The sequence below is a fragment of the Furipterus horrens genome, unplaced genomic scaffold (genome assembly GCF_987537825.1).
Source record: "Furipterus horrens unplaced genomic scaffold, mFurHor1.1.pri manual_scaffold_4, whole genome shotgun sequence".
Lineage (NCBI taxonomy): Eukaryota > Metazoa > Chordata > Mammalia > Chiroptera > Furipteridae > Furipterus > Furipterus horrens.
In genome coordinates, this window is record NW_028327174.1 from 19,397,319 (window position 1) to 19,410,641 (window position 13,323).

Consider the following 13,323-nt stretch of genomic DNA (forward strand, 5'->3'; position numbering starts at 1 on the left):
TTAGTAAGGATGTACCAAAAAAATAGAGTTTTTATTAACTGTTGTCAGTAGTACAAGCTAGCATAACCTTTATGGAAGGAATTTGGCAAATGTATCAATATTACAAGTGAATCTACCCTTTCGTCTAGAAATTTCCCTTATGGGAACTGACCCAATAAATTTACTTTGCCTATGTACAAAATTTATATACATATGGTTATCTAGAGCAGAGTTGTACTAAAAGAATAAAAACAACCCAAATATCCATCAAAGGAAGACGAATTAATAATGGTGCACCTCTATAAAGAAATATTATGGAACAATACAAAAGATGTTAGGTATTGATTTGAAACAACTGCCAATAGATATATTTATATTAAGTTAAAGAAAAAAGAGCAAGAAACATAGTTTTGTATATAGTTATACTATTATTTATATTTTAAGGGAAAAGTATATCAGTGTATTATTGTATATACCAAATTAGTTCAATCAACATTCATCCTAATCTCCAAATGTGCTTTCCTGTACTGAAGAAGTTTAAAGATAAAAATTGTGGTTCCAAGATTTCCTGCAGCTGGGGGCCTGGATGGGATTTTGGTATCACAAATTCAATGCATTGGTGTAGCATCTGAAGTTGGAACCATGCTAAGTGGTGCAGTAGACAGGATTCAAGACATCTCTTTTGCTGGATTAAATTCTGGCAGGTGATTGCATAGAGCAGAGGTTTCATTTTTCTACAGCTTTCTTCATGTTATGGTCTGAAAGTTTGAAACTCTCCCCATTCAAATGCTGAAATCCTTTGTTTTGGCAGGAGGCCCTCAAGCCCCTACCCCAGAGGATCCTAAACCATTACCCTCTCTAAGCTCAAATCCAACAAGTCATTACAATTAAACCTTTGAAACTTGATTGCACGTGACATATAACACGTTTTTATGAAACAACTAAACATTCAAACATACCGAGCAAATAATCTGTGTATGAAGACAAAAGGTCCACTGTAGCAAATTCTGGGATGTTAGGCAATGCTGCTTGACTAACTGCATCAGTTCTAGCATTTTTCTTTCCAATAAGTAGGTTAATTGTCAGCACAGCTTGAGTCACCTTAAATTAATGCATAATTAGAATTCACAAATGTAAACTTTCTGATTCATAGATTACCCATTAAGTAAACAATGTGAAAAAGAAAATTAATAGAATAACATTTCAATATACATTGGAAGAAAAAATAAAGACAACCTCAAAAATAACATTATCCCCAACATGGATAATATATCATAGTCAAAGAAATGATAACTGTTGACAATTTAATTAATGCATAAGTCTCTTTAAATAGGCTACCTCAACTAGTTATGACAGATATTTGCCAAAATGTCAAATACGTGCATGTGTATCTGCCAATATTTTCATTAAAGAAAAGGTGAAACAAACAAAGCCAAGGCTGGCTAATAGATATTAAAAACACACTACATATAGAAAGCATTTTTAATCTTCCAGAACAACAACAACAAAAAAAAAACATCAGTGGCACAAATCCCAAAGGATGTGAAATTTTCCCTTCTCTAATACCAATACATTGTGTTGTCGTAACAGCTGGTAGGTGGAGAATACAGATATTACAATAAAAAGAAGATTAAATAAAGATCACACCAACCTGTGCAGCAGCTCTTATCGCAATCCAGGCCAGTGAAGTGCACATTTCGTATCTACTTACTGCTGGTTCTTTAAAAGAACTATGCCTTCTGGTAGGAGCCTAAAACATGTGGCAAATGTTTTATGATAAAAATATATAAAGATATCATAAATTTTCATGATAAATTGTCTCATCTTCTGAAGATAACAATTTAGTAGAATACCATGTAGCCATTAAAAATATGAAATGTATATGAAAAGATGTTAAAGTATGCAAGATAGGATGCAAAATATGATCCCATTTTAAAAAAGATATGCACACACATATATTCCCTACATGTATAAGCAGAGGAAATTAAGTTTTATCCCAGGTGTTAAGGGTGGTTGCATTATTTTTTACCATTTTCCCCTAATTTTTTATAATGATCTTGCATTATCTGAATAATAACAAAAAGAACACAAGTGGCATTTTAAATAAAGTATTTACTTAAAGAGATATTTACTATTTTAGTAGATCTATAAATAAAATACATAGTTTGTAATGACATCAAAAACAAGAATATTACCTAACGATTTTTTAATAGGTATTTATCATCTTTCTAAGTAAGAAACTATTAAAGGGATGATATTATCATAAAGTCCCATAAAATAGCAAAAAGTAACAATAAATGATGATAGGTTTTACTGTGAGTGCATGCATGTGTGTGCTCAGTTTTTAAAGATAAGTATTAATAGTTAATTTTTAAGATTTAACTAATCGGGACAAAACTATTTGGTTAGACGGCTTGGTTCTAATTTTGCAATGCTCATATTTTGAGAATTCTTTCATCTTCAACAAAATTGCAGAATAAAACAAACAATAATAAAAATATCTTTCTTTTACTGTTGGCTACACGACTCCCAAAGAAAAGGAAAGGCAAAGAATAATGCTGATACCAGAGCAGGAAATGCAATATACAAATATGGCCTGGCCTAAATCAAACGCTAAGCTTGGAGGTGCATGGTACCTGCAGGTATCTGCCAATGGGGAATCTAAGCAATACAGTCCTGTCCCAAGGTATGAAGACCCTAGTCCTTAGCTGTAATGAAACTACTTAGGCTTTGGGTTGTCTTGTCAGCTTACTAGCTATACAAGCTTGAAAATATTACCTACTTAAATTGTTTTTTTTTAATTTATTTTTATTGTTTTTCTATTACAATTGTCCCACTTTTCCCCTCATTGCTACCCGCCACCCAGCTCATACCTTCTCCCACAGTCAATCCCCACCCTGTTGTCCGTGTCCGTGGGTTATTTAATCTAGTTCCTTTACTAAACCCTTCCCCTACTTATCCCCCCTTCTTTCCCTTCCCACTCTCCCCTGATAACTGTTACTCTGTTCCTTGTTCAATTTTGTTCTTTTGTTTGTGTTGTTCATTAGTCTCCTGTATCAGGTGATATCATATGGTATTTTTCTTTCATTGCCTGGATTATTTTGCTAAGCATAATTCTCTCTATTTCCATCCATATTGTCACAAATAGGAGGAGTTCCTTTTTTCTTTCTGTTGCATAGTATTCCACTGTGTAAATGTACCACAGTTTTTTGATCCACTCATCTACAGATGGGCACTTAGGCTGTTTCCAGCACTTGGCTATTGTAAACAGCGCTGCTATGAACATAGGGGTGCATAGGTTCTTTTGCATTGGTGTTTCAGGATTCTTAGGGTACAATCCTAGCAGTAGAATCACTGGTTCAAAAGACAGTTCCATTTTTAGTTTTTTGAGGAAATTCCAAACTGTTTTCCACAGTGGCTCCACCAGTCTGCATTCCCACCAACGGTGCAGTAGGGTTCCCGTTTCTCCACATCCTCACCAGCATTTGTTTGTTGATTTGTTGATGATGGCCATTCTGACAGGTGTAAAGTGGTATCTCATTGTGGTTTTTATTTGCATCTCCCTGTTGGCTAATGATGTTGAGCATTCTTTCATGTGTCTATATCCTCCTTGGAGAAGTGTTTATTCAGGTCCTTTGCCAATTTTTTAATTGGGCTGTCTGTGTTGAGACATGTAAGTTCTTTATATATTTTGGAGATCAAGCCCTTGTCTGAGGTATCATTGGCAATATGTTTTCCCATATGGTTGGTTCTTTTCATTTTGCTGATGTTTTCTTTTGCTGAACAGAAACTCTTTAGTTTGATGTAATCCTATTTGTTTATTTTTTCCTTTATTTCCCTTGCCTTAGGAGACGTATCAGTGAAAATATTGTTATGTGGGATATCTGACATTTTCCTGCATATGTTTTCCTCTACAACTTTGATGATGTCACATCTTACATTTAAGTCTTTGATCTATCTTGAGTTTATTCTGGTGTATGGTGTAAGTTGGTGGTCTAGTTTCATTTTTTTTCATGTCCCTGTCCAGTTCTCCCAGCACCATTTGTTGAAGAGGCTCTTTTCATTCCATTTTATGTTCCTTCTGCCTTTGTCAAATATTAGCTGACGATAGAGACCTGGGTTTATTTCTGGGCTCTCTATTTTGTTCTATTGATCTATATGTCTGTTCTTATGCCAGTACTAGGCTGTTTTGATTACAGTGGCCTTGTAGTATAGCTTGATGTCAGGTATTGTGATTCCTCCTATTGCGTTCTTCTGTCTCAAGATTGCTGTGGCTAGTCGGGGTAATTTTTGGTTCCATATAAATTTTTGAAGTATTTGTTCTAGGTCTGTGAAATATGTCGCTGGTATTTTAATAGGGATTGCATTAAGTCTATAAATTGCTTTGTGTAGTATGGACATTTTAATGATGTTGATTCTTCCCATCCATGAATATTATATATGCTTCCATTTATTTGTATCTTCCTTAATTTCTTTCTTCAGTGTTATGTAGTTTTCCAAATACAGGTCTTTTCCCTCTTTGGTTAAATTTATTACTAGGTACTTTATTTTTCTTGCTGCTATAGTAAATGGGATTTTTTTTTTCTAGTTTCTATCTCTGACGTTTTATCTTTGGTGTACATAAATGCCTTTGATTTCCGAATATTAACTTTATACCCTGCTATTTTGCCCTGGCTGGTTTGGCTCAGTGGATTGAGCGTCGGCCTGCGAGCTAAGTGTCGCTGGTTCGATCTTCCAGTCAGGGCACATCAGAGAAGGAAAACTCTGACTCCAAAAAACCTCCGCTGCCTTGCGGCATACCTCTTCAGGGGAAAGGCTAAGGGAGTAAACCCCGACAGAAAATCCGGAGCCGGAGTCCCTAAGGCGGTTTGACGTTGTAGTCAACACCGGCAACTCCTGCGGCGCACCTGAAGCCAAGCTGTATTGACTCCGTCTTTCCCTTGGACCCTTCAGCTGCGAAGAGAGGGGGGATCTGCTGCATGGGCAACAGCAGACCCTCCATATCACCCTGCCCAGGCTCTGTAGCTTCAGCTTCACTGGAGAGGACACTCCAGCGTCATCGCAAGATGTCGATTCAACACGGGAGGAGACAGATACCGTGTCACTCCCGAGTCGGACTGCACAACCATTCTCGGCAGTGCAGATAGACTCTTAAGAAGCTACACCATCGTCTCTCGAGACGGACGGCTGCCGACAACGACCCTGCTATTTTGCCAAACTCACTTATTAGGCCGAGTATTTTTTTCGTGGAGTCTATAGGGTTTTCTATGTACACTATCATGTCATCTGCAAATAATGACAGTTTTACTTCTTCTTTTCCAATTTGGATGTCTTTTATTTCTTTTTCTTGTCTGATTGCTGTGGCTAGAACTTCCAAGACTATGTTGACTAGGAATGCAGAGAATGGATATCCTTGTCTTGTTCCTGATCTCAGGGGGAATGCTTTCAGTTTTTGTTCTTTGAGTATGATGTTGGCTTTGGGTTTCTCGTATATGGCCTTTATTATGTTGAGGTATGCTCCCTCTATTCCCAGTTTGCTGAGTGTTTTCATCATAAATGGGTGTTGTACTTTATCAAATGCCTTTTCAGCATCTATTGATATGATCATGTGGTTTTTGTCTTTCATTTTGTTTATGTGGCGTACTACATTTATTGATTTGCAAATATTAAACCATCCTTGCATCCCTGAAATGAACCCACTTGATCATGATGTATGATCTTTTTAATGTGTTGCTGAGTCCGGTTTGCCAATAGTTTGTTGAGGATTTTAGCATCTATGTTCATCAGTGATATTGGCCTGTAGTTTTCTTTCTTTGTTGTGTCTTGACCTGGTTTTGGAATTAGGGTATACTGACTTCATTGAAAGAGTTTGGGAGTTTTCCCTCATCTTGGATTTTTTGGAATAGTTTAAGAAGGGTAGGTGTTAGTTCTCCCTAAATGTTTTGTAAAATTAACCTGTGAAGCCATCTGGTCCAGGGCTTTTGTGAGCCAGGAGTTTTTGATTATTGTTTCAATTTCACTCTTTGTTATCAGTCTGTTCAAGCTTTCTGCTTCTTCTTGATTCAGTTTTGGAAGATTATATGTTTCTAGAAGTTTGTCCATTTCCTCTAGGTTGTCAAGTTTCTTGCCATATAGTTGTTTGTAGTAATTTCTTGCAATCCTTTGTATTTCTGTGATATCAGTTGTGATTTCTCCTCTTTCATTTTTGACTTTATTTGGGTCCTCTCTCTTTTTTTCTTGATGAGCCTGGCTATAGGCTTGTTGATTTTGTTTATCTTTTCAAAGAATCAGCTCCTACTTTTGTTGATCTTTTGAATTGTTTGTTTAGTCTCTACGTCATTTAATTCTGCTCTGATCTTGATGATTTCCTTCCTTCTATTCGCTCTGGGCTTTGTTTGTTGTTGTTGTTCTAGTTCTTGTAGCTGTAGGGTTAGATTTTTTATTAGAGATTCTTCTATCCTTTTTAGGTAGGCCTGTATTGCTATGAACTTTCCTCTCAGGACTGCTTTTGCTGTGCCCCATAGGTTTTGGGCTGTTGTATGCTCATTATTATTTGTTCCCAGAAACTTCTTGATTTCTTCCCTGATGTCATTGTTGACCCATTCATTATTTAAGAGCATGTTATTCATTCTCCATGAGTTTGAGTGTCTTTGAGTTTTTCCCTTGAAGTTGATTTCTAGTTTCAAGGCATTGTGATCTGAGAATATGCATGATATAATTTCAATTTTCTTGAATTTTTTGAGGCTTGTTTTGTGTCCTACCATGTGGTCTATCTTTGAAAATGTCCCATGTGCATTCGAAATGAATTTATATTTTGCTTCTTTGAGGTGAAAAGTTATATGTATATATCAATTAAGTCTATTTGATCTAGAGTGTTGCTCAATGCCTCAATATCCTTGGTGTTTCTTTGCTTCAAAGATCTGTCCATTGTTGAAAATGGGATGTTAAAGTCACCTACTGTGAGTGTGTTGCTGTTGATATCCTTCTATGGTCTTCCAAGATTTTCCTTATATATTTGGGTGCTCCTATGTTGGGTGTTTATCAGAGTTATTATATCTTGTTGATGGATTTTTCCCTTAAGTATTATGTAATGTCCTTCTTTGTCTCTTTTAATGGCCTTTGCTGTGAAATCTGTTTTGTCTGATATAAGTATTGCTACCCTGGCTTATTTCTCATGTCCTTTTGCTTGGAATACTTCTTTCCATCCCTTCACTTCCAGTCTGTGTAAATCTTTTGTTTTGAGGTGTGTCTCTTGTAGACAGCATATATGTGGGTCATGTTTTCATATCCATTCCACTACACTATGTCTTTTGATTGGAGCATTTAATCCATTTACATTTAAGGTTATTATTGACAGGTATTTATTCATTTCCTTTTTTACTTGTGTTCCTCTCCCTCTCTCTTTTTCTTCTTTTTCTTACAGCATTCCCTTTAGCATCTCTTGCAATGCTGGTTTGGTGGAGATGTATTCTTTTAGTCTTCCTTCTTCTGGGAAACTCCTTATTTCACCTTCCATTTTGAAAGAGAGCCTTGCTGGGTAGAGTAGTCTTGGTTGCAGGCCTTTGTTTTTCATTGTTTGAAGTATTTTTTGCCATTCCCTTCTAGCTTGTAATGTTTCTATTGAGAAATCAGTTGATAGTTTTATTGGAGCTCCCTTGTATGTTATTTGCTGTTTTTCTCTTGCTGCCTTTAGGATTCTCTCTTTGTCTTTGAATGTTGCCATTTTAATTATGATGTGCCTTGGAGTAGGCCTTTTTGGGTTCATCTTCATTGGGACCCTCTGTGTTTCCTGGACTTGCATGACTTTTTCTCTCATCAAGTTAGGAAAATTTTTTATCATTACTTTTCCAATCAGGTTTTCTATCCCATGTTCCTCTTCTTCTCCTTTTATCCCTATGACACAGATATTGTTTCATTTTATGTTGTCCAGCAGTTCTCTTAAACCCGCTTCATTCTTTTCAGTCTTTTTTCATTTTGTTGCATTGTTTGGGAATTTATTTTTACGTTGTCCTCTAACTCACTGATCTGGTCCTCTGCTTTGTTTAGCCTACTTTTGATTGATTCTTCTGTGTTCTTCAGTTCAGAAGTTGTATTCTTCATTTCTTCCTGGTTCTTATTGATAGTTTCTATGTTCCTGTTTATGCTAGTGTGGTTCTCAGTAAGTTCATTGTAGTTTCCCTGGAGTTCTTTGTAGTTCCCCTGGAGTTCATTGTAGTTTTCTTTGAGTTTGTCAAGTTCGTTGAGCTTCCTCATTACTATTTTTTGAATTCCATGTCTGATAGTTTGCTTGCTTCTATTTCATCTAACCCTCCTTCTGGGAATTCCTCCTTTCCTTTTGGTGGGGTGTTGTTCTCTTTGGTGGGGTGTTATTCCACTCTCAATTTTGGGTACTGGTCTTGTTTCTCCTTCTTAGATTGATCTGCTTTGATTTTCTGCCTTTATGGTGTGACCTTCTTGTATACAGTTGTTGAGCTGCTGCCTCCAGCTGCTGCCACTTGGAGGGGCGCAGTCTGCTTAAGTAATTTCTCCAGTAGAACCTGGAATGATTCTGTACTGGGACCTAGTCCGCTGCTCTCCCAGCTCTTTCTCGAGAGCCAGCACCAAAACTTATTACAAAGTGCCTCTAGTTCACGTCACTGTCCTTTGGCCTCAGCCAAGGGTGAGTGCACTCCCTCACGCAGGCCAAGGGCGGGTTCCTCACACTAACTCAGAGATGTGGCTAGATAAAACTGTACTTCAAAGTTTCTCCAAACAGCTTTGACTTATGCTTCCATCTCATGAATTCCAAGACAGTATTAAACTGATGCGTATTTTCATAAATCCAGACTCCAAGGAACTCATCCTCCAGCACTCGGCAAAGCGGGATGGGTGCGGCGAGCCACGGGGACGCAAGGGGCCAGGCTTGGCCTCCGCATTCAGCGTGCAGCGACTCCGGCCCGGTTACCCCTCCAGCGGCCATGAGATCCTCATCTCGCCGGGAGATACGTGCCGGAGCCCAAGCCCTCCTCCTTTCTCCCTCCTCCCTGGTCCTTCACCGAGCTCCAGCAGGTGGATTCCAATATCGGCAGCTGCCGCCACCACCGCCACTGCCACCGCCACTTGCACAGGGGGGTAGGTAGCAGGGGCAGCCCGGACACCTACCTACTTAAATTCTGACTAATAGGAATTAAATGAAGAATACGGAATAACATTAAGTTATTATAATGTACAAACTATTAGTGACATAGACATTTGAAAAAGAAAAAGAACATTTTGAATTGAGGAAAGTTTTATTGAGGAGGTCAAACTTGAGCTCAGACTATAACAATTTGGACTAGAAAAATAATATGGTGGACATTTTTTGATGGGGGAGGTGCTCAGCATTGCATAGGAGATTCTAGCCCATGCAAACAAGCAAGAGAAAGGGGGAAAATGCATCTAGATTAAAAGTAAACTTGTCTTTGTTTTTAGAAAACATGATCCTATATGTAGAAAATCCCAAGATGCACATGCACACACACACACACACACACACACACACACATCTAGAATTAATAAATGTGTTTGGCAAAGTCACAGGATACAAAGTTCAATACACATAGATCAATTGTATTTCTATGAAGAAGCAATGAATAATTTGAGAATGAGATTAAGAAAAAATTCCATTCACAATAAAAATAGATATAACCAAAAAAGTACAAGATCTGTACACTGAAAAGTAAAAAACATTGAGAGAAATTATGTATTATCTAAACAAATGAAGAGACCATTCATATTATGAATTGGAAGATTGAATATTGTTAAAATTGCAGTTACCCCTGATTTAATCTGTAAATTCAACATAATCCCTACCAAAATACTTAGTTTACAAACAGATCCTAAAATGTATATGAAAATACATCAGACTCAAAATATACAAAATAATTTTTAAAAGGAAGAACATATTTGGAGGATCTGTACTTTCCAGTTTCAAACTTACTAAAAGCTACAGTAACCAAGACTGGATACTCATGGAAAGGTAGACTTATAAAGATCAATGGAATAGTATTAGAAGTTTACATTTATGACCTACATTTATATTTATGATCAACTAACTTTGACAGAGGTGCCAAGGCATTCCAATGATGCAAGCATAGTCTCTTCAACAAATGGTGCTTGGACAATGGGCTATTAGACAAACTTAAAAACTAAAACTATAAAAATTCAAGAATAAAACATAGGTTAAAATGTTCAACATCTTGTGTTAGGCAAAGAAAGAGTTCTTAGCTATGCCACTAAAAGCACAACGTATAAAAGGAAAAATTATAAATTGGACTTGATTAAATTACAAGCTTGTTTGTTTCTAAAAACACCATAACAACATGAAAAGACAATCCATCAACTGGAGAAATATTTGTAAATCATATATTGCATAAGGGGCCTGAATCTGCAATATATATTAAAAACTCATAACTGCTTTTTATTTCTGAGTAATATTTCATTGTACATATATACCAACATATTAATATTACTCAGCAATACAAAAGAAATGCAATCTTGCCATTTGTGAACACATGAATGGTCCTAGATGATATTACGTTAAGTGAAAGACAAATACCATATGATTTCCCTTCTATATGAAATATAAACCAAAAAAAATGAATAAATAAAACAAACCAGACCCATAAGTATAGAAAACAAGCTGATAGTTGCCAAAGAAGAGCAAAGTGGAAGATAGGTAAAAATAAATATAATAAAAAAACTCATAATGCTTCAGTATTTCTCTGGAAACACTTCATTAATGTACTCGTCTTATGGAAAAAAAAAAAAACCAAACTCATAACCCGATGAAAAAGACAAATAACTCAATTTAGGTTATGGTCAAGGGATCTAAATAGATATTTTTCTCCCCAAAATATATACAAATGGTCAATAAGAACATGAAAAGGTCTCAATCATTAGCCATCAGGGAAATGCAAATCAAAACCACAAGGAAATATCACTCTATGCCCAGTAGGATGGCTACAAGCAAAAAGATGGATAATAACTGTTATCAAGGAATCCTCCTACACTGCTGGTAGGAGCACAAAATGGCACAGACACTGTGGAAAACAATCTGACTGATCATCAGAAGACTAAACATAAAGTTGACATATGACCCAGAAATTCCATTCTTAGGTATACACCCAAGAGAATTAAAAATGTATGTTCAAATAAAATCTTGTATATGAATGTTCAAAGAATTAATCATAATAGCAAAAAATAATGAAAACAATTTATATGTCCATCAACTGTTAAGTGAATAAATAAAATGTGGTATGTCCATATCAGGAAATTCTACACAGCAATAAAAAGGAACTACTGTTATAAGCTACAACATGCGTGAACCTCAAGCACATAATGCTAAGTGAAAAAAGCAGGCAAAAAAAAAGACTACATATGACCTGATTCCATACCCAAAAAAGGCAAATCCACAGAGACAGAAAACAGATTAGTGGTTATCTGGGGCTAGAAGTGGATATGGGAAGGACTGCAAATGGGCACCAGGAATCTTCTTGGAATGATAAAAATGTTCTAAAACTGGAGGGTGGGGATAGTTGCACAACTCTGTGAAGTTACTAAACATCTGTGAACTGTACTCTTAAAATAAGTTAATTTCATGGATGTAAATTATTCCACAATAAATCTATGTTTTAAATGTGTGCTTAATAGATCTCTCTCTTTTGACTATTTTTCTCCCACTTAACTATGTGGAAAACTTTTACTGGTCCTTCAAAAATTCATCTCATCTCTGAAACTTTCTCCAGCATTCCCCCTAAACAAAATTAGTCCCTACTTTGCTCCACTTCTCTACCTTGACATACCTTGATTATAGTCCTCATTACATTGTAATACAATTGCTTCTCTTCCTTGCTAGACTCTGTGCTCCTTAAGGAAAGAGAGTAACATGCCTGGCATACATTAAGCACTCAGTTAGTGTTTGGTTAATGAATGAATAAATAAATGAATGTTCAAGAAAGTCAACGCAACTTTGCTAACAAATAATTATTGATTATCTACTAAGTACAAAAGTCCCTGGCTGGTTTGGCTCAGTGGATTGAGCGTCGGCCTGCGAGCTAAGTGTCGCTGGTTCTATCTTCCAGTCAGGGCACATCAGAGAAGGAAAACTCTGACTCCAAAAAACCTCCGCTGCCTTGCGGCATACCTCTTCAGGGGAAAGGCTAAGGGAGTAAACCCCGACAGAAAATCCGGAGCCGGAGTCCCTAAGGCGGTTCAACGTTGTAGTCAACACCGGCAACTCCTGCGGCGCACCTGAAGCCAAGCTGTATTGACTCCGTCTTTCCCTTGGATCCTTCAGCTGTGAAGAGAGGGGGGGTCTGCTGCATGGGCAACAGCAGACCCTCCATATCACCCTGCCCAGGCTCTGTAGCTTCAGCGTCATCGCAAGATGTCGATTCAACATGGGAGGAGACAGATACCATGTCACTCCCGAGTCGGACTGCACAGCCATTCTCGGCCGTGCAGATAGACTCTTAAGAAGCTACACCATCGTCTCTCGAGACGGACGGCTGCCGACGACGACGACAAAATACTTTAGAATGTAGATGTTTAACTAAATTTACACAGTGATGAAAACAGTTCCCTTGAGTATCTATTATGTGCCAAACCCATTGAATTATCCTCCTAGGCAGTCTAGGAGGTAAGTATCAGAGTATCATTTCACCAGATGAAAAAACTAAGCTTAGAAAGGCTCCAACATACCGCAGCATGCCATGAAGCTCAGATTCAAATCAAAACCAGTGCTATGGTCACTCTGCTACATGGATTCTATAAAATTGAAACTATAATGCTTTCTTTTAGGGGTTAAAAAACATTGTCTGTATTTAGACAAATTTCAAATGTAATATATCAATGGTCTGAATGAGTTTTGACGAATTTTTTTGTTTGTTTGTTTATTTTGGCTGCTTTCTGTGTTTCTAGTAATTGTATGAATCGCTAAAATATTTATACTGTATCATGATATACAGAAAATACTGATCACATTGTATAGAATTATACTATTCTTTTCATTCAAACCCTAACTTGTTCAAGCTCTTAATTATAAACACTTCTCTAGTAAAGGCCAAAAAGGTGATGTATTATTATTCTACCATCTTATTGATTTGTATTGCTGCTGGCTATGGAAACAAAAATTGTTGTGTTCTCATACTAGAAATCAACATGTTTATTACAGCACAAACAGTAACTTTCCTATGTAGTCATAGATTTTTGATAGAAAAAAAATAGCTGTTGTCCACCGAAGGCAACTACCATATAAATAATTCAATTGACTGAAAGCTTACTTGCCTAATGGTTTTAAATCATGTTTCTGCTGTCTCAAAAATT

General features: G+C 36.8%; 1 protein-coding gene across 3 annotated transcripts in view; it reads right to left on the reverse strand.

Annotated features, from left to right (window-relative positions):
- The window catches only part of CFAP54 (cilia and flagella associated protein 54), a 244,906-nt gene that overhangs the window by 47,198 nt on the left and 184,385 nt on the right, over positions 1-13,323 (reverse strand). For all 3 annotated transcript variants that reach the window (XM_090275372.1, XM_090275371.1, XM_090275370.1), the window contains 2 exons: positions 1,631-1,729; positions 939-1,080 (listed from right to left, as the gene is read on the reverse strand). In XM_090275372.1, coding sequence (XP_090131498.1) covers positions 939-1,080; positions 1,631-1,729 — 241 coding nt within the window. The remainder of the gene's footprint in view (positions 1-938; positions 1,081-1,630; positions 1,730-13,323) is intronic.